Source organism: Callorhinchus milii, unplaced genomic scaffold, assembly GCF_018977255.1.
Source record: "Callorhinchus milii isolate IMCB2004 unplaced genomic scaffold, IMCB_Cmil_1.0 Scaffold4, whole genome shotgun sequence".
Lineage (NCBI taxonomy): Eukaryota > Metazoa > Chordata > Chondrichthyes > Chimaeriformes > Callorhinchidae > Callorhinchus > Callorhinchus milii.
In genome coordinates, this window is record NW_024704745.1 from 3,474,787 (window position 1) to 3,502,226 (window position 27,440).

The 27,440-nt window shown below is 46.9% G+C and overlaps 1 protein-coding gene across 1 annotated transcript in view; it reads left to right on the top strand.

The window, feature by feature from the left end:
• The first annotated feature begins 7,255 nt into the window (after nucleotides 1-7,255).
• paxbp1 (PAX3 and PAX7 binding protein 1) overlaps nucleotides 7,256-27,440 on the top strand; it is a 35,582-nt gene continuing 15,397 nt past the window's right edge. Inside the window, exons 1-8 of the mRNA XM_042333987.1 lie at nucleotides 7,256-7,551; nucleotides 7,690-7,783; nucleotides 11,712-11,840; nucleotides 13,887-14,069; nucleotides 14,355-14,570; nucleotides 15,298-15,401; nucleotides 17,014-17,234; nucleotides 20,397-20,583. Coding sequence (XP_042189921.1) covers nucleotides 7,381-7,551; nucleotides 7,690-7,783; nucleotides 11,712-11,840; nucleotides 13,887-14,069; nucleotides 14,355-14,570; nucleotides 15,298-15,401; nucleotides 17,014-17,234; nucleotides 20,397-20,583 — 1,305 coding nt within the window. The 5' untranslated portion in view covers nucleotides 7,256-7,380. The remainder of the gene's footprint in view (nucleotides 7,552-7,689; nucleotides 7,784-11,711; nucleotides 11,841-13,886; nucleotides 14,070-14,354; nucleotides 14,571-15,297; nucleotides 15,402-17,013; nucleotides 17,235-20,396; nucleotides 20,584-27,440) is intronic.

The window sequence follows — 27,440 nt, forward strand, 5'->3', positions numbered from 1 at the left end:
GAATCAAAGGATTGCAGGAAAAATTGAATAATAAAATGCCTGGGTTTGAAAATGCAAGAGGTGGCTTGTCAATTATCGTCAACCCAGTAACAGCCATGTTGGCATTTGTATAATTCAATCCGGTTTCAGCTGTTGTGCGTCGCTCACCTTGATTAAGGTAAATAACAATGACCTGTGTTTGGCATGGATAAGGAGGGCAGGCTGTGAGTTGGAAAGAGCAAATAGAAAGCGAGTAAACACTCACCTGGGTGCGTATGTATGGACGCGCGGGTATAGAGAACACCGGCAAGGAAATTCACCTGTGAAGCAACACAGATTTGATGAGGACGGAATTAGATGAGAATAAATGACATACACAAATGCAAATGCGAAGGAGGAAGTGTGCAAAGGCTGTGTTTGAGATTTGGAAGCTTTGCATTCCGCAAGTCTTTGTAATAGACCTTATTTGCATCAAGACATCTCAAAGAGCTGCACAGGATTTGTTGTAGACTGCAGTGACTGTGTATTTTGTAGGCTAATTGGCGGCCAACTTGCATACAGCAGTGTCCCCACAAATAGCCATAAAGTAAGTGATCATTGTTTTCTGAGGGGATTAGCCATGAAACTGGGGGGGGTGAAAAATTGATCACTTACTCCATGGTTGTTTGTAGGACATTGCTGTGCCCAAAGCTGTCGTGTTTACCTACAAAGCACCAAAATCTTGTGAAGCACTTTGGTAAGGCGCAGTATATCAAATGCAAGGAATACTAATATTATATATGTAGAATATGATTAAGAAAGTAAACTCAGATTAATATTTAAAATAATAATAATAATAACAATCCTTCCATTTGATGTAGCGCCTTATCACATCTTCGAGACGACTCAAAGCGCTTCACAGAGTATACTGTAAATTGAATTGACTGTACATTTTGTGGGCAAAACACGACTGCCAATTGCTCACAGCAGTGTCCCACAAACAGTCGTGGATTGAGTGACCAAATTATTATTATTATTATTTTTTTGAAGGGATTATGATGCCCAGAAAGCAATCCGCCAATCGACTAACAACCGGGTTCCTACTTACTGTTAGCTAAACGAAGATGTGTGGAGTGAGGAAACTTGCCTTCCCAGTGTTTCGTTTGCCCAGGAATCAAACCCAGGTCCTCTCGAGTGCTCTAACCAGGAAGCTACAGGACTCCACAAATGTACCATAGGGTACGTGTTTCAAAAAGTCATTTCACGACCAGCACCCGGAAGTATTTCTTTACCAAGAAGATAATTACCAATTGCCAGGAAGGGTCATTGAGGCTAGGACACTGGACTCATTTGAAAAACCAAGCTTGATGCCGTAATGGCAGAATGATGCAGCTGGTATTCTGGAAGGATGTGATCAAATGGACTGAAGAGTTTTCAACGAACCAATTTTGCGGATCTTGTGAATTAATGCATTGCTTTTCTACCTGTATTCGAGCAACTCCTCACCCCCACACACACACTCAGTTTCAATGTACACAGGGACTAATTTGTAGACAACAGTGATAAGTCCCCCAGGATGTGATTCAAGCTTTCGTAAAGTACTGTCAGTCGATTCCCCAGTCACTCAGGTTATCCTTGAAATGGTTGTTTGATGCGGCATCACTTTGTGTTTAATAGCGATGAGATCACATTAGATTAATATTCACACATGTGCTTCTAAGGTAAGGTACTTTACACAGAGATCAATGCTTCTCCTTATTGACCGAGTGTCATAGCTGGAGGCTTTCAGCGATTAATTGCGCCCAATAAAAAACGTCCATGGGGTAAGTTTAGAGTGCGAATCCGTAAGGAATAGCAATGATACCAACACAAGGCATCAGTGTTTCTTCAGCAGAATAAACCTGACAAACCTGACCCCGGTGTCCGACACATGGGGAAAACCATCACCATGCTTAAGAGTATCCAATCTATGAGTGTTTTTCAAGCTTATTACACGGGGGGAGGATGCAATAATGGGGTTGCTAACTCTGTGCGGTTCACCGTACAAAAAAGATGAAAAATATGTAATCCTTTTTGAAAGTATTTGTGCTAAAGCAGAATGAGGTGACTTTATCTGTGGTCAATAATAATTTCCGGGGATAATAATCCCTTCCTATTTTTAAAAAAAAATAATTTGGTCACTCAATCCAAGACTGTTTGTGGGACAACAAAATTCACAGTCAATTAACTTTACAGGATATCCCGTGAAGTGCTTTGAGACGTCTCGAAGACGTGATAAGACGCTGGATCAAATGCATGGATTATTATTAGTGTGATGTTTATTATAGATCTAACAGGTTGTAGAGATCTATAGATCAAGGAGGAATTTCTTCACACAGACGGTGGTGAGAACGTGGAATTCACTGCTGGAAGCTGTGGTTGAAGCAAAAATTATTCATGTGTTTTAAGAAGAAACTTGGTGCATACATGAGGAAGAAGGGAATAGAGGGGATTAGAAGGAGTGTGGGCTCATGTGGAGTATAAACAACAGTAATAATAACCCTTGCATTTGATATTTATAGCGCCTTATTGAGGCATTGAGACGTCTCAAAGCATTTCACAGAATATACTGTAAAGTGAATTGACTGTATATTTTGTGGGCAGGAGATGGCAGCCAATTGCGCACAGCAGCGTCCCACAAACAGTCGTGCATTGAATGACCAGATTTGTTTTGGGTGGAGAGGGATTATTACTCCCCAGAAAGCGATTCGCCCATCGACTAGCAACCGGGTTCCTACTTACTGCTAGGTAAACAGAGGCGTGTGTGTGTGTGGAGTACGGAAACTTGCCTAAGGTTTCACCCTGCCCAGGATTCAAACTCGGGTCCTCTCGCTTACGAGGCGAGCACTCTGACCACTACACTACGGGGCTCCACAGATTAGCGGGGCCGAACATCTTGTTTCCGTGCTGCAACGGGCTGCGTAATTCTGTGTAGCTCTTCCTTAGTGTCAGCCAGACCTGCTACTCGCTGCACTAATTGGCCACGGAGGACATTGCCAATGACGGCTACAATTCTCAGAGTGAATCTATTCGCCCGGAGTTGTCATGCGCTGGTGACCGTCAGCTTCTTCTGGCATCATGGCACCCAGCTTTGCCTCGCTGGGTTTTCGGTGCCAAGGTGGAGGGTGGGTTCATTGGCTTGTTTAGTCAGGAGGATCTGGGAGACATGCCATGAGGCATCAGCCAACCCACAGAAAACGGGCCGGCGGGAGAGGTAAAAACATTTCAGATTGCGTGCAGCGACCTTCCAAGGTTTGGGTCAAAATATACCATCGGTGGTCGGGCCTTCAGCCTCTCAGCCCCCAGGCTCTGGAACTCCATCCCCCAGTGCCTTCGCCGCTTCCTCCCTTTCCTCCTTCAAGGCCGGTCTCAAAACCTTTCTCTTTGACCGAGCCTTCAGCTCCCCTCTCGACTCTCTACCCCCTCCTCGCTCCCTCCCTCCCTTCCCTCCCTCACCCTGACCATTTCCCCCCTCCTCGCTCCCTCCCTTCCCTCCCCTCACCCTGACCATTTCCCCCTCCTCGCTCCCTCCCTTCCCTCCCCTCACCCTGACCATTTCCCCCTCCTCGCTCCCTCCCTTCCCTCCCCTCACCCTGACCATTTCCCCCTGCTCGGGTCATGACCCAACTGTGCAGCGCCTTGGGACGTCCTCCTGACGTGAAAGGCGCTCTATAAATGGAATCTTGTTGTTGTTGTTGTTGTTGTAGCGCAGGTAACAGATATCAGTGAGCGAGCTTGCAATCACTTTGAAGGTTCCAGAGTTTCGGGGCGTGGAACGGAGGGCGCAAGGGTCGTGCAGGAGGCTGGAGCCAGTCGAGGGGAGGCAGCGGGTAGTGGGTTGTGGGGGGTAAGCAGGTCGGAGAGGTAGGGGGCGAGTCAGAGCGTGAAGGGATTTGAAAACAAGTGTGAGGGTCTTGAAATCGATCCGTTCGGCAATAGGTCGCCAGGATAGCAGGTCGCTGCGTTTGAAGCACATGGCATTAAATTGTTCAAGCGGGAACTTGATATGTACAAGACAAAGAAGAGAATAGAAAGCGCAGGGGAGGAGGGGGCTCCAGCGGAGTATAAATGCTGCTGAGGAATAGTTGGGTCAAATGGCCTGTTTCCATTCCATAGCACTTGATGTAACTAACTCTCCCTTGTAACTTTGGGGATGGGAGATCAAGTCATTGCGATCTGTGTACTTCTACAGTTCTCTAGCGACCTCGGCTGGATATTTTAGGCAGTGAAGCTTCAACAGTCAGTCACTGAGGTCTGTCGCGTAGTGGTCAGAGCACTCGCCTCGCGAGCGAGAGGACCCGGGTTCGATTCTCAGGTGGGGCGAAACCTTAGGCAAGTTTCCTTACCCCGCACACCTCTGTTTACCGAGCAGTAAGCAGGAATCCGGTTGTTAGTTGATTGGCGGATGGCTTTCTGGGGTAATAATACCTCAAAAAAAAACAATAATGCTAATTTAATCACTCAATCCATGACTGTTTGTTTGGACGGTGCTGTACGCAATTGGCTGCCGTGTTTCGTCCATAAAATATCCGATCAATTTATTTTACAGTGTATTCTGTGAAGCACTTTGAGGCGCCTCAGTCATTTGAAACGCCTTTATTTTGATTGAAGGCAACCAACCCTTTTCGATTGGTACCAGAGAGAGCGACACACGGCTGATATTTAGGGAGTATTTATTACGGTGAAGTGTCACAGCGGCGGCCAGTGGGGCATTTTGCTCGGCTTAACCGGATTTTTGCCCGATTTACCCGGCGTCTGGTTAAAGGCGGATTGGATTCCACTGTATTTCAAACCTGGTCGAAGTGCATTGAGCGTAGACAGCGTATTGCCAAAGGCTCCCGCAGGTTTGCTTTTGTCCTCTCCGTTGTGCTCCTCATCACTGTCCACCTCCATCTCCTCCTCTCCCTTCTCGCTTTGGCCGTCATCGTGGGCATGAGCATGTTCCTTCACTAAGGCAGGCTTGTCTGCTGTTCCGCCTGCCAAAATACATAGATAGTTACAACTAAACCCTGCAAACAAACAAAACGGATACCCCTCTCGTCACTTCAGAAACAGAGCGGGAACCTAGAGGGCTTGGAACAAGATTTTGTACTGTATCCTCTCCACCCACCGCCCCCCACCCCCACCCCAGCCCACAAACGGGCATTTAGTCACTGGCAGAATTTTAACATTTTTGCATTTGATCTAAATCATGTCCATCGAACCCTAGAAATTTACGGCACAGAGGAAGATCGTTTCTTCTGATAATCCGGTCACTCAATCCACGGCTGTTTGTGGGGACGCTGCTGTGCGCAATCGGCTGCCGCGTTTCGCCCACAAAATACACACTTTACAGTGTATACTGTGAAGCGCTTTGAGACGTCTGGAAGACGTGATAAGGCGCTGTATCAAATGCCACGATTGTTATTATTATTATTATTATTATTATCCGTCTCTCAGACACGTGGCTGACCAGACAAAAAGTGAAGTGGTGATGCACCCGGTCTGCGCATGTTTTGAGGAGCTCAATGTTGGGGTCCATACCCCAACTTACGCTATAAATGAACCCGCGCGATAACCATCCAGTGTCAAACCACACGGCTGTTACGCGCTCCGCTCCCACAGGTTATCTGCGTGAAGACGCTGTATAAATGCAAGTTGTCATTGTCATTGTTAATGTATTAGATCAGGGATCTACTGTAGCTCACCAGTGCCATTGCCAGTGCCAGTGCCATTGCCATTGCCATTGCCATTGCCAGTGCCAGTGCCATTGCCATTGCCAGTGCCATTGCCATTGCCAGTGCCGGTGCCATTGCTAGTGCCATTGCCAGTGCCATTGCCATTGCCAGTGCCATTGCCAGTGCCAGTGCCATTGCCATTGCCAGTGCCGGTGCCATTGCCAGTGCCATTGCCAGTGCCATTGCCATTGCCATTGCCAGTGCCATTGCCAGTGCCATTGCCATTGCCAGTGCCATTGCCAGTGCCATTGCCAGTGCCATTGCCAGTGCCATTGCCATTGCCATTGCCATTGCCATTGCCAGTGCCGGTGCCATTGCTAGTGCCATTGCCATTGCCATTGCCAGTGCCAGTGCCATTGCCAGTGCCATTGCCATTGCCAGTGCCATTGCCAGTGCCATTGCCAGTGCCATTGCCATTGCCAGTGCCATTGCCATTGCCATTGCCAGTGCCGGTGCCATTGCCAGTGCCAGTGCCATTGCCATTGCCATTGCTAGTGCCATTGCCAGTGCCATTGCCATTGCCAGTGCCATTGCCAGTGCCATTGCCATTGCCAGTGCCATTGCCAGTGCCAGTGCCATTGCCAGTGCCATTGCCATTGCCAGTGCCATTGCCAGTGCCATTGCCATTGCCAGTGCCATTGCCAGTGCCAGTGCCATTGCCAGTGCCATTGCCAGTGCGAGGGGAACTCTTCCCGTTAGGGTTTAGTTCGCACATTAATAGGAGCATCGCGTGCGTACCCTGGCACTGTGGGACTGGGGCGCTGTGTGTGTGAGTGAGTGTGACCGGTGGGGGGCGCTGTGTGTGTGTGTGTGTGTGTGTGTGACCGGTGGGGGGCGCTGTGTGTGTGTGTGTGTGTGTGTGAGTGTGACCGGTGGGGGGCGCTGTGTGTGTGTGTGTGAGTGACCGGTGGGGGGCGCTGTGTGTGTGTGTGTGTGAGTGTGACCGGTGGGGGGCGCTGTGTGTGTGTGTGTGTGTGTGTGAGTGTGACCGGTGGGGGGCGCTGTGTGTGTGTGTGTGTGAGTGACCGGTGGGGGGCGCTGTGTGTGTGTGTGTGTGTGTGAGTGTGACCGGTGGGGGGCGCTGTGTGTGTGTGTGTGTGAGTGTGACCGGTGGGGGGCGCTGTGTGTGTGTGTGTGTGTGTGAGTGTGACCGGTGGGGGGCGCTGTGTGTGTGTGTGTGTGAGTGACCGGTGGGGGGCGCTGTGTGTGTGTGTGAGTGACCGGTGGGGGGCGCTGTGTGTGTGTGTGTGTGTGTGACCGGTGGGGGGCGCTGTGTGTGTGTGTGTGTGTGTGTGAGTGACCGGTGGGGGGCGCTGTGTGTGTGTGTGTGTGTGTGACCGGTGGGGGGCGCTGTGTGTGTGTGTGAGTGTGTGTGTGAGTGTGACCGGTGGGGGGCGCTGTGTGTGTGAGTGAGTGTGACCGGTGGGGGGCGCTGTGTGTGTGTGAGTGAGTGTGACCGGTGGGGGGCGCTGTGTGTGTGTGTGTGTGAGTGTGACCGGTGGGGGGCGCTGTGTGTGTGAGTGAGTGTGACCGGTGGGGGGCGCTGTGTGTGTGTGTGAGTGAGTGAGTGAGAGTCAGTCGGTGACCGGGAAGCGGCGGTTTCGCTGCTGCCGAGGCCTCGGGTACTGCAGTCGGTGCCGCTCACACGGAGCCGCGGCCTCAAAAGATGTTCCGAAAGTCGCGGAGGAACTTCAGGCGGAGGAACGACTCGGAGGAGGAGGAGCGAGAGGACGGAGGAGGCGGCGGCGGCGCGGAGGCCCAGGCTCAGGCCTCGGGCCCGGGAGAGGCCGCCGCCGAGGCCTCGGTCACCAACAACAGCCACGAGCGGGGAGGCGAGGCCGGGGCCGCGGGCGGCGGTGAGGGCCCGGGCCCGGGCCTCGGGCTGTCCTGCGGGGCTGCCGCCGGGGCTGGAGCCGCGGGGGGCCCGGGGCCGCCGCCCCTCCCGCCGCCCCTCCCCGCTCCAGGCCCCGCCAAGGCCGCCGCCGCCGCCGCCGCCAGGGACCGGCGGAGGAACCGCGACAGGGAGGCGCCCAAAGCCGTACTGCTCAGCTTTAAGGACGAGGAGGAAGGTAATCATCGTCGTCGTCTTCATCATCTTCATCTCGTCGTCGCCGTGTGCCGCTTCTCCCACCAAACGCACAGTCACTACACTGCTGCTGCTGCTGTTGGTTTTTTCCGAGGCGGCGGCGGCGGCTCCTCTCGCGCCTCCGAAGCGCTTCGCGGGAACGTACCGTCAAGTAGAGGAGTGTGTGTGGGTGTGGGAGGGGGAGGGGAGGAGGGGGTGCGGTGGGGGGAGGGGGACGGTGGTGGGGGGGTGGGGGGGGGGGGGGGTGGGGGGGGGGGGGGTGGGGGGAGGGGGCGGTGGGGGAGGGGGGGGGGGGGGGGAGGGGGGGGGGTGGGGGGGGGGGGGGGTGGGGGCGGGAGGTGGTTGGGGCGGGGAGAGTGGGGGTGGTGGGGGCGGGGAGGAGGGGGTGGGGGGGGAGGGGGGGGGGTGGTGGGGCGGGGAGGGGGGGGTGGGGGCGGTGGGGGGGGGGGGTGTTGGGGGGGGGAGGGGGGCGGTGGGGCGGTGGTGGAGGCGGGGGTGGTGGAGGGGGGTGGTGGAGGCGGGGGTGGTGGAGGGGGGGTGGTGGGCGGGGGGGTGGGGGGAGGAGTGGGGTGGGGTGGGGGAGGGGTGGTGGGGGGGGGAGGGGGGGGTGGGCGCGGAGGGAGGTGGGGGCGGGGGGTGGGGGGCGGAGGGAGGTGGGGGGGGGGTGGTGTGGGGGGGAGGGGGGGGTGGTGGGCGCGGAGGGAGGTGGGGGGGGGTGGTGGGGGGGGGGTGGTGTGAGGCGGGGAGGATGGGGGTGGTGGGGTGGAGGGGTGGTGGGGGGGTGGGGGGGGGTGGTGTGGGAGGGAGGTGGGGGAGGGGGGTGGGGGCGGGGGGTGGTGTGAGGCGGGGAGGATGGGGGGTGGTGGGGTGGAGGGGGTGGTGGAGGGGGGTGGGGGAGGGGGGGTGGTGAGGAGGGGGTGGGGGGGGGGGGTGGTGGGGGGGGGGGTGGTGTGAGGCGGGGGTGGGGGGTGGTGGGGGTGGAGGGGGTGGTGGAGGGGGTGGGGGGGGGGGTGGTGGGGCGGGAGGAGGTGGGGGGAGGGCGGGGGTTTGCGCGAGTTGAGAGAGGAGGTTACTCACCGTCTTCCTCTTCTTTCCTTCCTTCGCCCGGGGCCGGACCCTGACGGCCCACCCCCCCCCCCCACCCCACCCACATGCGGTGTTCGGGCACCTCCCCCCCCGCCCCCCCCCCCCGCGTGGGACGGTGGTCGGGCACCTCCCCGCCCCCCCGCGTGGGACGGTGGTCGGGCGCCCGGTTTCGCTCCGGCTCAGACGTCTCGAACCGCATCGCGTGGCGAGGGTGACGAGGCGGGGCCTGGGCAGGGCCACACACGTGGCTCGGCCGTGAGGTCTCCTGACTCTTGAGTTCCGCTGACGGTTTCTTTTTTCTGGAAACCCGTCCCCGCGCTCGATAGTCTCCGAACCCGGCTGAGAATTCCACGTATCCCACCCCACGCGTGGAAATCCCCGGAGAGGGGTCGTCGGAATGGAAATCGCACTCTCTCTCTCTCTCTCTCTCTCCCTCCCTCCCTCCCTGGAGGGACGCATTCCTGCCGACCTAATTCCGGAGAGTATCAGGCGCGAGAGCCGAGGCTTGGGGAGGGGGAACCCCAGTGTGTGAGTTGGGGGTAACCGCTGGAGTCTAACCAGCTGAAGCCGTGTAGCTTTTGCCATTGGGAGCACCGTCAGGGCGAGCTTTCCCCGGCTGCCTGTCCAGCTACGACCGCCCTACCTGCGAGGGCGCGTTGGGACTTGGAGCTCGTAGAGTGTGGGCTGACGCGCTTGATGCCATGCGGGGGGAGAGGGGGGGGTGGGCTGCATTGTCGGAGGCGCCGTCCCTCGGAACAGCCGTTAGAACCAGGCCCCCCCCTCACCTTTGTTTAGGTGGATGAGAAAGACACCGTGGGCGCTGTTCAGAAAATAAGTAAATAAATAACAGTTTGATCACTGAATCCGCGAGTTTGTGGGACGCTGCTGTGTGCAATCGGCTGCTGCGTTTCGCCCACAAAATATAACGTCAATTCGCTTTGCAGTATATTCTGTGAAGTGCTTTAGACGTCCCGAAAACGTGATAAGCCCCTCTGTCAGATGCCAGGATTATTATTATCATCATCTCACTTTTTTGCCAGTTTTCTGCTTTCATGTTTCACGTTTGACTCTTGCTCGGATAAGGTTTCTTCTCCATGTGTGAGCCCTGTCAATGGATAGGTGTCAGGTTATTTGACCATGGAGTGCTTCACAGCTAAGCCTTTCCTGACCATACCTTCACATATGTGCATGAGAAATCATTAGATAATAATCGAGCAAATTGAAACCCTTGCTGGTTTCTCCTCACGCCCCCCCCACCCCCCCCTCACACACACACACGCGCGCGCAGCGTTAAGACACTACCTATCAACCTGTCTACTCCCTCTGCTCAGCAGACTTCGGCCTTTTTGCCCTCTTCCTTTGCCTCCTTCAAGACCCTCCTCTTCAATCTCACCCTCTTAACCCTACCCACCCTGCCCTCTACCCCTCCTGATCCCAACCCCCAGCTCAGGTCCAAATCCCTAACTCTGCAATGCTTTGGAACGTCCTCCAGACGTGAAAGGCGCTGCACAAATGTCATTTGTTGTTGGTATCTAGTAAGTCACCTGCAGACACGGGTTGGTAGTTTGCTGTAGGAGTTTTACTCTCAAGCGGCAACGTTTTGTTAACAGCAGAGTTCAAATCCGTATTATTGTCCAAACATGATATTGGAACAGTTATAATTGGGGAGTGGGAAGCTGACGAGGACAGCACTGAGATCTGATGCTGTTTTAGAAGAGCACAGTATGGCAGTGCTGCTGTCTATCTGTATTATGCATATGTTTTCTATTAATGTGAGCTCATAGTCCAGGCAGCTGCATTGTCAGAGGTGCCGTCTTTCAGATGAGACAATAAAAACAAGTCCTGTCCCCCTATTCAGGTGGACATTAAAGCTCCAGTGGCATTATTTGAAAAGAGCAGGGTCCCTGGGTCCTGGCTAACAATCCCCCCCAGATAGGGAAAAAAGTAGAAATCCCCTTCATGGCTGTTTGTGGGACATTGCTGGGTGCAAATTGTCTGCTGTGTTTGCCTGTAAAATACGCAGCCACGGCACTTTAAAGCAAAATTGAGATGTTTCAGTGTGATGAAGCCCTACATCAAATACAAGCATTATTATCATTGATATAACACAGCACTGACCATAATATGGTACCATGTTGTCAGTATCATCTTATGAAAACAGTTTGTGCTGTGTTTAAAATACAATACAAAATTACATTTGTATGGCATTTTCAAGTCAGGAATACGTCCCAAGAATATAAGACTAGCACAAATACCCTATTATGTGGAAGTAAATGGGTTATTGTAAGTAATTACAATGTGCTAGTGTGACTCTATCATGATTCATGATATATGAAATACTAGTCCGCTGTATTTCATTTTAAATATAATAATAATTCTTGCATTTGCAAAAGCCTTATCACATCGTTTAGACTTCTCAAAGCGCTTCACAGAATATGTGTAAAGCAGTGTCCCACAAACAGTCATGGATTGAGTGACCCAATTTTTTTTGATGGATTATTACCACCGGAAAGCAATCCGCCAATCGACTAACAACCGGGTTCCTACTTACTGCTAGGTAAACAGAAGCGTGTGGAATAAGGAAACTTGCCTAAGATTTTGCCTTATCTTGGAACCAAATCTGGGTCCTCTCGCTTAATTTTATATTTAAAAAATGTTTAATTTTGAAATATGGCGACGAGATTGTGGCAGCAGCAAATCAGTGTTAAAATAAACCAGGAGCTTGGTTTATCATTGTTGCTGCTGAGGTGGTGGGGGGGTTATTTTGTAAACTTACCATTTGTGTGAATGAGAAGCAACTATTTTTCGGTTTTCTTTTTCTACAGAAGAGGAAGAGGTTTTCAAGGTGAAGAAATCGAATTACAGTAAAAAGATAGTAAATAAACTCAAGAAAGAATACAAGGAGGACCTTGAAAAATCTTTAATAAAGTGTGAGCTGAACTCTCAGATAACAAGTGAGTATAAAATGTTGCGGAAGCTTAATATTTTTGTACTAAAAGATGGTGAATTCCGGTACTACCAGAGTTTGTTTTATAATAACAATACTTCACTGGGCCCATCTTAAGAGACAGAAGACGATTGAATTGCAGGAAAGTGAAGCAATTACATTTGTTTTGCGCCTTTCACGTCATTCAGATATCTCAAAGCGCTTCACCAGAATATATTGTAAAGTGAATTGACTGTATTTTTGTGGGGAAAATGTTAAAGTCGGGTCCCATCTGTTGATTTCGGTCAGCGTGAAAGATCCCATGGCACTATTTCGGGAAGGATCATGGTTTGTGTTGATCGGTACAGATCTCTTTGCCACTAAATGTTCGAGACCTTTCTGGTCTGGGATCATTCCAGGTGCCCATATGTCAGCTGCAGGAGTCCTCAATGAAATGATTTTGGATCAGTCGAGGTCCAGTTTGCAATGAACATGAGTCTATTGCACAGGACAGCCCGGCATTTGACACACTGCTCTCTGTCTGTCAGTCTCACTGCACCCAGTCTGTACTGTCTATTGAAGAGCAATTCACTGGGGGAAGAAATCCCCAAACTTTCTTTAATAACAATCCTTGTATTTATGTTGAAAGGATTTACGTTAAGAGGACCTTGAGAGGTCCTTGACCTCGCTGCTGACTTTGATACCTTTGACCACTCCATCCTCATCCAGCACCTCTCCTCTCACCTCAACTTTCATGGTTCTATCCTTGAATGATTCAGATCGTACCTCTCACACCGTCTCCACTTCATTTCCACAAACGGTTTCTCCTCTAGCTCCCCTCCGTCTCATGCTGCGTTCCTCAGGGCTCGGTCCTTGGTCCCCTCCTCTTCAATATTTATGTGCTCCCTCTTGGTGACATCATCCGCAGACATGGGGTCAACCTCCACATACGGATGACACCCAAATTTATCCCTGCCTCTACCATTGACTCCAGGACCACTGCTGTCCTGACAGAAGCTCGGTCGGACCTCTTAGTCCTGGTTAAGAGCTGACCACCTTCAGTTGAATATCAACAAGACCGAGGTCTCCTGATTGGCTCCCATCCACCATCCCGATCACCATCCACGGATGCACACTCCCCTTCGCTGAACCAGTCTGGAACCTTGGTGCCTTGTTTGACCCTCAACTGTCTTTTGTACCCGAAGGTGCCTTACCGCAACTCTGCGACATCGCCCGGCTTCGCCATCGTCTCACACCGCAGGCCGCCAAAACCTTCATACACGCATTCGTAACATCCAGGCTTGATTATGCAAACTCCCAACTTGTAGCCTCCCCAACTCCTCCCTCCATAGGCTGCAGATCATCCAGAACTCTGCTGCCCGTGTCCTCTCCCGCACCAAACTCCGTGACCCAATCACCCCCATCCTCGCCCAACTCCACTGGCTTCCCATAATACTGAGGACACAGTTCAAGATCCTGGTCCTCACATTCAAAGCCCTTAATGGCCTTTCTCCCCCCTACCTCTGCAACCTCCTAACCCCCTACCAACCTGCACGCTCCTCCATTCAGCGGGCTCCAGCCTGCTTCACGTCCCCCGCCCTGTCTGTCCCATCGTTGGCGGGCGAGCCTTCAGCCACTCTGCCCCTACCCTCTGGAACTCCATCCTGCAATCCCTCCGTCTCGCTGGCTCCCTTGAGTCTTTCAAGATCCATCTCAAGACCATCCTCTTTGTGCTTTCGATCTCCCTGCTTCACCCCCTGCCCTCCACCCTCGCGATTCCCGATCCCCAGCTCGGGTCCGAAACACTGTCCAGCGCCTTGGGATGTCTTCCTGGTGTGAAAGGCACTATACAAATATAATATTGTTTTTGTTGTTATATGAAATGCAAAAATGCTTAAATTTTGCCAGTGACTAAATGTCCATTTGTGGGGGTGGGGGGCGGTAGGGGGAAAGGATATAGTACAAAATCTTGTTCCAAGTCCTCTAGGTTCCCGCTCTGTTTCTGAAGTGACGAGAGGAGTATCCATTTTGTTTGTTTGCAGGATTTGTTGTAACTATCTATGTATTTTGGCAGGCGGAACAGCAGACAAGCCTGCCTTAGTGAAGGAACATGCTCATGCCCACGATGATGGCCAAAGCGAGAAGGGAGAGGAGGAGATGGAGGTGGACAGTGATGAGGAGCACAACGAAGAGGGCAAAAGCAAACCTGCGGGAGCCTTTGGCAATACGCTGTCTACACTCAATGCACTTCGACCAGGTTTGAAATACAGTGGAATCCAATCCGCCTTTAACCAGACGCCGGGTAAATCGGGCAAAACGCCCGTCCCCATATTCTTAACTTGTTTTAAATATGCCGGGTAATTCGCATCAAAAATCCAGTTAAACCAGACAAAATGCCCCACTGGTCGCTGCTGTGTCACTTCACTGAAATAAATACACACTAAATGTCAGCAGTTGTGTAGGTTTAGTTGCCTTCAATCAAAATAAAGATGTTGTTTCAAATGATAAAAGTATCGTAAAGCAGCTCTTTGTGACTCCTTAGGAGAAATCCCAGATGCTGCTTTCATCCACGCAGCTCGCAAGCGAAGGCAGATGGCCCGGGAGCTTGGGGACTGCCCCCCAGTGGAGACGGAGACGAGTTCGAACCGCCTGATGCGTGAAGACGAGAACGACGCGAGCGACGACGACGATGAGAAACACAGGATCGTGTTTTCGGTGAAGGAAAAAACGCAAAGACAAAAGATCGCGGAAGAAATAGGTCAGTCCTTTCTGTCGATAGTTGGTCACAGGGTCATTCGAAATGCTCTAATTTTAAATTGGGGCAGGAGGAGGAGGTAAGCAGGGTGTCCTTGGAGCTGAACTGGCTCCAAGGTGATATGCTCGGCATTGGAATGTCAGAATGGCGGACTCGGTATTCCGGTTTCTGAGCCAGGAGGATCCGTAGTATTCCAGGGCACTGCTGATGACACTGCCATCCTGGCTTGTCGGCAGGATTTGGAAGGGCAGACCAGTCGCTGGGGTCGAGGAATCATTCCACTCAGCTCCTGTTAACCCTGCAAGCCAAAGCCCTAACAGGTCCTAGCTGGACATCTTGTTTTGTGGTCAGCCGGGTGCCTGACCCCTGCGGAAACCCATCACGTGCTTAAGAGTATCCAAATCAAACTGAGATTTCCATACATCTCACCACATGGAAATCCCAGAGATGGATTGTTGGAATGGAATGTGCACTCTCTCCCTGGAGGGACGCATCCTGCTCACCTAATTCCGGATTAAGCATAGGTTGGCAAGATCCAAGGCTTGGGGGGACCCCAGAGTGTGTGTTGGGGTAACTGCTGTAGTCTAACCACCTAAAAGCATCGGGAAAGCTTGGCACATGAGAAATTGGTTTGCAAAAACGTACTTAAGAAAAATAAATCAAAATACTTCTTGATCTGAGCATTAAGAATGCCAAAGCATTACACCGTTTGATTTCTGTGCATGACCAGGGATTGAAGGAAGTGATGATGAAGCACTGGATACAACGGATCAGGATGAGGAACTGAAGATATGGGAACAGGAGCAGATCAGGAAAGGAATTAGTGTCCCTCAGGTCTGTATGTCCTGTATTTAACCTAGCACCTGTGTTGAAGCGAGTTATTTACTTGTGTAGACAATTCAAACATGAGGCATTGATTTTACGATCAGAGTTACTATCTTATCGCACTTTTTTTTGTAAACGTGAGAACATTTCTAGACTCGCATATTTGAACTGTCAATCAGGTCCAGGTTGTCTTGCCTCTGAGACAGGAAGCTGTGGGTTTGAGGCCACTGTCAGGACTGTGAACTCACAGTCTAGGCTGACACTCCAGTACAGCGCTGTGCTGGGGATGTTCTGCGTTGTTGCAAGCGAGAGACCTGGATTCGATTCCCAGCAGAGCGAAACCTTGGGCAAGTTTCCACAAGCCTGATAATAATCCCTCAAGATAAAAAACAATAATAAATTGGGCACTTCAATCCACGACTGTTTGTGCGCAATTGGCTGCCATATTTCACCCGCAAATATACAGTCAATTTACTTTACAGTCTATTATGTGAAGCGCTTTGAGACATCTAAAAGACGTGAAAAGTGCTATATCAAATACATATATATTTATATATCAAATATTATTATTATTTGGATGTTAAAAGATCCCACGGCACGATTCAAAAAGAGAAAAGAGTTGTTCCAAGCGTCCTGGCCAGTAATTGCCCAAATAAAATTGGTCATTCACTTCATGGTTGTTTGTGAGATGTTGCTGTGCGCAAATTGGCTGCCGGGTTTGTCTAGAAAAATACAGTCCGTACATTTTACAGTAATTCCTGAGAATTGCTTGACGCGCCCTCCAAATGTGGAAGGTGCTATATCAAACGTATATCAATTTGTTTTCCCATTTGAACACTGTTGAGTGTTTAGTTTTATGAAATCAGCATTCTGTATGTTAACAGAATGTCGCTGGTACTGTTAGCAAACTGGGTGCTGGTTCTGCATCCTAATGTACAACAATAATATGCATTTATACAGCACCCTTCACAGGGATAGCATCTGAGCACTGAACAATGCAGACAGTACATAGAGTCCTTTCTCTGAATGAAATTGCTTTAGTTAGTGAATAAAATTGCTTAGTTAATCAATGTAATTGCTCTGTGTTGGGGGAAAGGGAAAGAGAAGAAGTGGTACGTAGAATGTTTTAAATCAACAACAGCAATAAAATTCATTTGTATAGCAACCCTATATTACATAAAGAATTGTGCATTTTTACCTTCCATCATCAGAAGGTAATTTTTTCCTCCCCCCCCCCCACAAATGTTACAATCTGGGATGTACTGCCTGAAAGAGTGGTGGAAGCAGATTTGATAATAGCTTTCAAAAGGGAATTGGATGGGTTCCTGAAAAGGAAAAATATATAGGGTTTTGGGGTAAGAGCCGGGGAGTGGGACTGGTTGGGTAGCTCTTTCAAAGAGCTGTCACAGGCACGATGGGCCAATTGGCCACTTTCTGTGCTGTAAGATTCAATGAAATCTTGAAATAAATGCTTTTTTCAAGGTATTTCGTTTCCTATAAGAATATTCTGTCAGATCCCAGATGGTCCTCGTGCGTCACTTTTTTGCAAGTACATTAATATCCTTGAAATGTATTGTTTTGAAAGTGGGTAAATGCTGATAATTGTGTCTTTCTCATCTAGGTGCAAACCAGCCAGCCTACGGACTCCGCTAGCATGTACTACCAGAATAATTATCAGGCTGTACCATATGGTTCCTCCTACAGCCTGCCGTATACCTACGCCACCTACGGAACAGTCGAGCCCAAATCTATCAAGACAGATAATGCTATTCCTTTCAAACCTCCCATTAATGAGATGCCTCCTGTTACTATTGATTTGGTAAAGAAACGCCTTAAAGACAGGTAGGGCAGACCAGCTCTCTCAAACAGGCTTCTGAGACCTGTGCTGTAGCTTTCTATCCTTCAGGCAAAAAGCAGCCTGCTGAAGAAGGGACCTGAGCGTGTCGGGGGAAACTGCAGCCATTCACTAAGCAGCGCACCTCCAACATGAGAAGATGGCCACTACTTGATGTCGTCTTGGAACACATCGGTTAAGACTGTATGAATACAGTCTTTGACCTTAAGATTGCAATAGATCTTCAGTTCTAAAACTGTTCTCAATAGCTTTAAAGAATTTGGATGTTGGCTTTATACAAGTGTGACAAAAGGCAAGGTTTCAGTGACTAAAATGCTTTCAACATATAATCTAATTTATACTGTAAGGACATTTTATCTTGACCGCAATAGAGAATGTTCCTCAGTACAAAGGAGGTGGTTTCATCGAAAGGAGCTGTTTAAAGAGATATGCTTTTTTTTAACCAATTGAGTTAAATTTTGCCTTCAAACAGTTGGTGAACCTGACAGTAATTGCTATAAAGTACTTTGAGACCTCTTTGATGTGAAAAGGCCGTGTAAAAATGCAGATTCTAATTTTAAAGCAAGTCCGTTCACATTTATCTTGGCACAGTGCAGTGCCAGAGATGAACATCACAAAGGACTGAAGTCTATAACGTAATGACAGTACAGTATTGCTGTGGTAATATATAACAATACAAATTGGCTGCTACGTTCGCCTAAAATTCACAGTCACTGCACTTTACAGTATATCCTGTATAGAAGTGTTTTGGGTTGTCCTCCAGATGTGAAATGCATTGTATACTAAATAGCAGTATTATTATTAACATAGTATAATCCAGAATCCTTTCTAAAATGAGACTAATCTGGAATTCTGACTAGGGAGGTGAGGTCGGCCCTGTTAAAACGGATAATAAATTTGATCGTCTTTTTTTTAAAAAAACTCATAAAACCCTCAAAATAATCTTTTGGCCCCTTAACATTGATTTAAAACTCATACCGGAAATAGAGGCAAAGCGAGCAATATGGGCTGCAACCATCTCCTGTTGGCCAGTATGTGCAGGGTGCCCTTTTGTAGTTCCGATGATACATAATGAGAGTGTGTTGGGCACTCCGATTAGGAGAGAGACCTGAAGAAGGGTGATCTTGAAATGAAACTGGACGGAGAGGGAGAAAGGGTGGGAGAGAACAAGATGTGCACAAAGTTTAAAAATGAGATATTTGTCACTCTATGGCATCATGATAAAGTGAATGTAATGCAAAATTGGATGAAGGAATGAGTTTATATCCAAATTTGCAGACAACACAAAGATAGGAGGCACAGTAAGCTGTGCAGATGTGAGCAGGAAGTGATTTAGACAGATTAAGTGAGTGGGCAAAACTGTGGCAGATGGAGTTCAATGTAAGAAAGTGTAAGGTCATCCACTATGGATCCCCCAAAAAGTGTCCCCTCCCCTCCCAAAAAATGACATTGAAGATTATTGATCCTTGTCTGGGATCTTCCTTTTTTTAAAATAAAATTTCCCCCTAAAATTTACCCTTTGGTACAGTTTCACAGGCACTTCCAAAGTACTGTACTTGCCCAAGTACTTCAGTAGGCGTGAACCTAGAAGTGAGTTGTTGCAAGCCGTTAGATTGCAGAAGTTTGATACAACCTCCCTCAGTGCCCACATAATCTTTTCCAGCATAGCTCGCTGGCCAGCAATCAGAAGCGAGGAACCTTGTTTTTTTATCTTGACCCATACCCGCCCGTCCAAGGCGGCTGATATCAGCTAACACACAGCAGAATTGGAATGTGCAGTCTTTCCCTTAATTATCTCTTAAACATTGTCCCCTTGCACCAAGTCACATTGTGGAATATGTACTCTGTTGTAGAAACAACACTTTGCTATCTAGTCCACACACAACACTGACTTGGTTCAGTTTCTGTCATTGAGTTTGAAAAGGTCAGCGCTAGAACCGAAGAGGGCATCAAAATAGAAGGAAGGGCAGACGGGAACACATCTATAAAATGAGGATAGTGTAAAATGGAATTTGTTTTCAGGATATATTTTCTCTGGGGTCTGTACGCAAATGCCTTCGGGGTGGGTTATGTGCAAGAGGTTGAAAATGACTGTTCATTGGGGTTGAAAATGATGCTGGTAAAGCGACGCAGATATTATAAACAGCAACTTATGTAGGGAACGCACCTAATATATCAAAACTACCAGCGAGAACTGTCCTCTGGCCCCAAATTGCTTTGGAGCCGAGTTCCCACTTTGTTGGCCTGAAGTATACGTCCTGTCAAACCACCATTCTGACTCGTGAAGTCCTGTAGCTCATTGGTTAGAGCACTCGCCTTGCAAGTAAGAGGGCCGGGTTCGATTCCCAGGCACCGTGAAATCTTAGGCAAGTTTCCTTACTCCACGTGCCTCTGTTTACCTAACAGTAAGTAGGAGCCCAGATGCTAGTCGATTGGCGGATTGTTTTCTGGGGGTAATAATTCCTTCCCCAAAGTAAATAAATAATAATTTGGTCACTCAATCCACGACTGTTGTGGGACACTGCTGTGTGCAATTGTTTGCTGTATTTCGCCCAGAAAATATACAGTCGATTCACTTTACAATGTATTCTGTGAAGCACTTTGAAAGTAAATGGACTGTATATTTTGTGGGCGAAACTGTTAAAGTATATTTTGTGAAACGCTTTGAGACATCTCAACGACATAATTTGGCGCTATATCAAGTACAAGGATTACTATTATCATCATTCCTACTGCTTTTTTTCTAATGAGAACCTTTTCAAATCCGGGTTTCTTTGCTACCGTTTGCAATATTTTTCAGTTTAAATACTATGCTGTTGTCTTCTGTGCAATTGTCCTCTTAAATTATACTTTTATTAGTCATACACTTTGTACAGCTCATGGCTCCCAAAGTCTGTTAGGAGAGGATGCTTGTATTTTGACACTATGGAGTCAGTGTCACACTGTCTGTAGACCTAATTGATGGCTCTTTGTTTTGCAACACAGACTTCATGCAATTTGCAAAGATACTAACTGGCGTTAGAGCATTAGCAGCATGTAAAAACATTTTTTGAAGATGACAGCATATTTGATTTTGGTAATTAAAATATTCCTGCATGTTCTTTCAAAAGCCTGTATCCCAAATAACTTTCATGGATTGCTGTTGTTAGGTTGGATGCAATGAAAGACCTGCACAGAACAAACCAGCAGAGGCTTGAAAAGCTTCACGACGATTTGGAGAATTCCTCCAAAGCAATAGAGCGACTTGAAGGCATCACAGATGACAATGGACGGTACAGGTTCTTTCAAGAAATGCGAGGGTATGTCCGAGACTTGCTTGAGTGTTTCAACGAAAAGGTAAGTTGAAGTAATTGTTTTGGACTTCCTGCTTGTAAGTAAAGAGAATTCATGTCTTGTGTATTGAGGGTCCTCACCATGAACACCATTTAGTGATAAGACTAACTGATCTGTGCCCAGCGGCCGAGTGAGGCATTTTGCCACGTTCTGCCAGGATAGTGGTAAATATCCTTAGGCAGCTTTAAACCTGTATATCTATGACATCGATGGAGGCCTAAAGCAGTTTTGTATAGTAAAATAAGAAATTAATGCAACAATAAAAAAATTTGGTCATTCAGTCCACAACTGTGTGTGGGACACTGCTGTGTGCAATTAGCTGCCGCCTTTCGCCCACAAAATTTACAGTCAGTTCACTACAGTGTATGCCGTGAAGCGCTTTGAGACGTCTCGAAGACGTGATAAGGCGCTACATCAAATGAAAGGATTATTATTATTAACAATAGATTAAAACCCAGGAAAGATTTCCTCCCGAGTATCCCAGAAAAACCAAAGCGGGCAACCACACCATGAGCTTAAAAATTATTAGCGTGCAAGAAATTGGGAAGAATAAGGACAATTTTTACATCTTTGAGGTGATTAATTTTTAATCGTCCACTATTTACAGACAATCAGTAGATGAAGGGCTCCTTTAGAACCCAGAAGATTTCCACTTCATTACAAACCATGCCGCCACTTTGCTGGTCAGTGAAGGAGGTCTCTGTTTGGATGAGTGCCACCACCTATGGATGTGTAGGAAACTAGTTTCTTTTCAGGAGAAGTGAAAGCCTTTTGAACTTGTTTGCGAAATAAAACAGGCAGCATTGCGGCGCGGTGGTGGTGTGTTTTTCAAGCTCTATTGATTTGGTGGCATGTGGAATTTTGATTCCACTGAGTTGCTGATCTGAGCACTGAGTAGTGGAACGAATGAGTGTTTCTCCAAAAGGGAGAGAAGAGTGTGGTGAATTATCACCATCCTGCTTATCTATCACACAGAAGCAATTTTGTTTGAGTTCTTAGAAGAGATAGCTTGGCCTTTGCTGGGGTGTGATCCAGAAATGAGGCAAAGGAGAAAATAATGTGCAAAGTAAGGGAATAGTTATCCCCACTGACGACTTACTCGACTCTTCTGAAAGCATCTACACTTGAGCTGCCAATTTACACCCCAGAAAAAACTTCACTGATACAATCTGGTATGCTACAATTTTTTCTTTAATCAGACCTTTATAATTAAATAAATGTCTTCGGAGCTTTATAGGGGAGACTTTCAACTTAGTTTCTTGGGAAATAGCTTCCCAAACGCTTTTCCATTTAGTGCCTCAGCTTACCCCCAGCTATTCTAACCAGCAACCAAAGGTTCAGGACTTGTGGATATAAGTAGAAACCCGGTTGTTAGTCGATTGGCAGATTGCTTTCCAGGGGTAATAATCCCTTTAAAAATACGTGAAGGCTTTGTGATGTCTCGAGGATGTGATAAGGCACTATATCAAATACATGGATTATTATTATTTTATTATTAAATGAATAATAATAATTTGGTCACTCAATCCACCTCTGTTCGTGGGACACTGCTGTGCGCAATTGGCTGTTGCGTTTCACCCATAAATATACACTTTACAGTATATTCTGTGAAGTGCTTTGAGACGTGTCACAGACATGATAAGGTGCTTTATCAAATGCAAGGATTATTATTACTATACAGTATACCCAAGCTATCCCATCCTAGGCTTTGCAGTTTTATTAATCTTTCTCTGAAAGTACCAGTCGCAAAGCCGTTCTCGAGTCCTGTTCATTTGACATGAAGCGTCTAAAATTCCTGCACATTAAACCGCGAGAGGTGACTTTGTGAAAAGAGTTTGGATCGGCTTTAACTGAAGATGTTCCTTCTGCTTATAATTTTTTTTATAACACGAGTGGTATCCTGAATTATTAGTACTCTGAATTCCTTTCACAAAGTGGTTTGTCATTATCCTGTTAGTGCAAATAAATATTCTTAAAAACTTTCTCCCTCCCCCTTTCAATTTCTCTTTTTCCCTCTTCGCTTCTTTCCTCTCTTCCGACCCCCACCCCTCCCAACACACACAAGAGAAGGGTAGGTACTCACGCTGAGCTATAGGCACTGGATGCTTGCAGTACCTCGTCATCATTGTTGATATGTGAGCCTAGGTAGTAAGTGATGGATAGGCTAGATTTAATGTGTATTGGAATATCAGAGCAGAGCCCAATACTCCCCTCATCCAATACTAATGGAGTCCTGTAGTTCAGTGGTGAGAGCGAGAGTCGTGGGTTCGATTCTCAGCAGGGCAAAACGTTGGAAAGTTTCCTTACTCCACACGCCTGATAATAATCCCTCAAGAAAAACAATGATAAATTGGTTATTATAATAAACTATTAAGAGGCCCTTATTTGGGACTTTGAAACAGCCTTTATGTTCCTGCACAAATAACTAGGACAACAATGTAGTCAAGAAATCATAAGAAATCAAGCAAAGAGCATGTAGAGTCCTGTAGCATATTGGTTAGAGCCTTGCATTTGGTCACTTCAATCCACGATTGTCTGTGGGACACTGCTGTGTGCAATTGGCTGCCTCATTTCATCCACAAATATACAGTCAATTCACTTTACAGCACATTCTGTGAAGCGCTTTGAGACGTCCAGAAGACGAGAAAAGCGCTATATCAAATGCAAGGATTATTATTATATCCTCACTCAACAGTCAGAGCTGTACACTTTCTGGTAGAGATCCCGAGATGGGAATCAGGGGCAGAGTTCCTGTTTTCTTGTTTCCTCTTCACCCCTCCTTTGCTACCTACCCCAGGGTGTTGAGGCAAACACTAGTGCACCAAAGCTGAGGACAGTTAACTCAGTGTACACCAGGGCTGAAACCCACCACAGTCCTACAGTCAGCTTTAATAAGGCACAGCCATGCAATGATTTAAATGAAACCTTATAGACTTGGAAGTTTGGTGAGACCGACTTGAACTATAAATTAATGGTATGTTTGTTCAATGCTTTAGACACATACTCTTAATAGTTTCAGGCCAAGAGAAATTCGGAATAATTCTGTGGGAGAAAAAATAATCAACACTTGTCAGTTTAGAGTTTGTGTTGACTATTTTGTCTCCAGTGTGGTGAGAACTCTCAATACAATTGTTGGAAGGTTTAAATGCTATTAGATCTGTATCTAAAAAGCAGAAACAACTCTCCTCCCGTTCCTGCTTCCCACCCTGACGTGTTCCCACGATATCTCACCTTGCTAAGCTAAACACTTTTAATAAATTAAAAATTAAAGCAAGTGTTTAATTCAAAATGTTACCTGGAATTTTGTAGATTATAACTTGAGTGTTTCCGTTGATTGACCTCTTAATGAAAGACCGTGACTTTTTAATATCAGTGCGTGTATTTCAGCAGTTGAACCTGAAATCAGGTAACTGGTTTGAAAATAAGTCCCTAGTTTTTGAAAATTCTAATTTTCACCTCGCGGTATCTACGGTTATGATGTCGATAAACTATTACTTCTTTTATCATTGTGAAGAGATGAAGTACGCAATGCAGTCTAATTTTAAAGTTCTCTATGAAACCTTTGGAGAATTATCCCTACTTGAAACAGACTAGAAAAATTAGGTTTGAAACTGTTCTGTGGGACACCAGAAATTGGCAGTTTCATGCTCTTCCACAATGCTTTAAAGCGCCCGCAGCTGAGAAAGGAGAAGCTCATGTTAGCTCAACTAATTCGAGTTGAGGTACAGATCAGCCATGATCTAATAGAATGGTGGAACAGGCTCGAGCGGCTGAATGGCCCACTTCTGTTCCTATGTTCCTTTGAACTCCGTACGTGATGTATTCCTTTTTGCTGTAGAAATATTTTTCTTCCAAAAATATAATAATTGTGCCTGGAGGCCATCTTGAATGAAACCTTTAGTGCAGGGGTAAGTACTTGCAGGTTTGCTTTGTAGACACTGAAGAGGGAGCTTTACGAGATTGATACTGAATGAGTTTTAATAGTTGACAGGATCAATGAACAACTAGAACCATTAACTGAAGATAATACCATTTGCCGAATTGGGTCGGTAGCAGGGCGTGATTCATCACGCCTGAAAAACAAAACTTGCACAATAGTTTTAACAAAAAGAAAAAGATTTATTTGAACAAGGAAGCGCTATCTCTACATCCGTCTTCTCCACACGCTCGCATTCCTAATCACCCAGTTTTATACTGGTGCTCAATTATCACAGACTCCAATCAAGCCTGATGGGAGGCCGGCCTCTGTTAGCTCCCTTTACATGTAGGCAGTGAAAGGCAGCATCAGGATTCTTGTACCTTTAATAAACCACAGATAAAGGTTTGAGTAATTGACCACCCAAATTCAAATGAGGTAATGATACTCTTTTGAGGTTCAAGAAACAGCCCCAAGATCTGACGTGGGGAACAGCAGAAATTGCAAATAAAACAGCCTTACCACCCATTCAAAAGATAGAAAATTGATAAGATATTGTGGTATAGAATTGGGACAGGTATATCATTCTTCATTGATTCAACCTCACATACAAATAATAATTGCTGTCATCCCATAAGAGGGCGAGAGAATCACTCCCCCCACCACCACATGTTTAAAATCTCAATTGAAACCTCATCCTCTCCACAGAAGGCATTTGGCAAATCCTATTGACAGATGGTGCTGCCTGGAGACAGATTGCATACTGAGTATTCCACTACAGAAAGCTGCCAGGAACCTTCAGGAGAACAGAGCACTGGTACTCAGTGACCTATTGATCTCCCGTAAGGGCAAGTTTTCCTTCCCCTTCCCATCACTCCTGTCCCTTCTTATCACTCTTATCCCTCATAACAGGGATCCTTTGTTACCGGAGATGGTTTAGGATCTCTTCAGTGCTTAGCATCACTTGGCCCATTGGAGAGTTGAAGTTTTGAGCTGAAGGCCTAACTCCCTCAATGGAGTGGGACTAAAAAAATAACTACTGTGCTACCCAACTCCGATTGCTTTGAAATCTGCCCCACTATAAGGTACTATATGAATGGGGAATCTAAGTCTTTCCACAGATTGGGACCCTAGAGTCTTAGATTTCAATGTAGATAAGGCCTAAGACTGGTTGAGAACAAAAGCTAGTATGTAGTGAGCATAACCCGAGTAAGCATGGCGTCAAGTCCTTGAGCAATTTTCTTTCACATGGGATAAAGTTTCCTATTTGTATGTGATCATTCATTGAAACGGGCAGCAGTGTTATTGTAATTGTTTCAGCTATTAAAGTAATTGGATGGCATATTGACATTAAATAGTGATCGCTGGCAGCCAGGCCTGCAATCAATCATCTTGTTGAGCTCCAATTAGAGACTGTGAGGTAATAAATAAGAACAAGCTTTGCATTTGATCCAGTGTGTTTCCTGTCAGGAGAATATCTCAAAGCCCCTCACAGGATTTATTACAAGTATAGTGATTGTGTAATTTGTAAGTGAACATTGTCAAAAGGGAAACATATTGGTTGTGTTTAGTAAATGATCACCAAGTGCTTTTATTAGTTTGAGAACTATTCTGATGTCCGTGACAGTGAATTGTCCGTTGTATCTCCTAGTATAGACTTAATATAGTCTAAGAAGATGGGTCATTTAATGTCCATTAATTTGCACTACATTTCCCATTAAATATTCCAGCACAAATTCTAGATTTCCTAAAGTAAACTCTTGGAATATCCTATTCGTAAACCACATGGAGACTGCATCATCATTGGAAAGATGCTTTATGATCACGAATAGCTTTACAGAAAATTTTGCTAAGAACTACTTCTATGACCTTGTTAACCCACCCCAGCAATCATTTTTAAGTTGCATATTTCAAAATACCAGTTTTTATAATAATCAGTTATTCATTTGAGAGTGAAATTCCGTTCCCACATTAATCATTGTCAGGAACCAGACACCAAGAGATATAACAGCTTGAGTTTTGATGTTGAAACTGGTTGATATAACTGCAAACAAGAAATTTAATTGGTCAGCGACACCATTTTGTCCCTTTGGTTTTTTCAAGAACAAATTCTGTTAGGAAATAACATCTCGGGATACCTTATATAGTTTGGGACACCACATGTGCAAGCAACTGCCAGGATGGTGGAAGGCGAACTGGATGGACTTTGTTCTTCTTTTGCCCAGCAAATTCTTATTTTCTTATGTCCCAGCTGACGTCAGTGCACCCGCCTGAGTGGGCCCTGTTGCAGTCAGCTTATCTTTAGCTCCTGGTGTCAAATGATCACAACCTCTTCCCTGTGGCTGATCGAAACACCTTCTGTGTCAGGCCTCCAGTCTAACCACACACAGCAAGAGGACAGGCCTTCAATATCCTTTGATTCTTTCACGAACAAATTGGATAGATTTCTGTTAGTAAATATTATCTCGGGATACGATATATAGTTTGGGGCACCACGTGTCATGCGACTGACAGGTGGGTGGAAGGCGAACTGGATGGACCTTCGTCTTCTTTCGCCGAGCAAATTCTTATGTTCTTATTTTCGCTGCCTTCGCTGTTTACTCAGCTGTAGCCTGGAAATCACAGAGAAGTAAAGCTTGCCTCTGTTTTATCCACATGCTTCAAAATATTTGAGTTCATTTTTATGATAGCCTGAAAGTATTTTGAATTCATAAAAGTTTACTTTTTTTAAAAAAAGAAAGGTATTTATTACATTTCCCTGATCGGTGAATGAACGGAGAATCCCATACCTGCACAATTGTGCACTTATATCTCTGTAATGTAGTCTCAGCTGTAATGTAATTCAATAATTGAATGCTTGTGCACATTTAGAAGAAAGGTTTCGGAAATCCTGTTAAATAGAATACTAAAGCTTCTTGCACCTTCAGTATGTATGTTCAGCCCA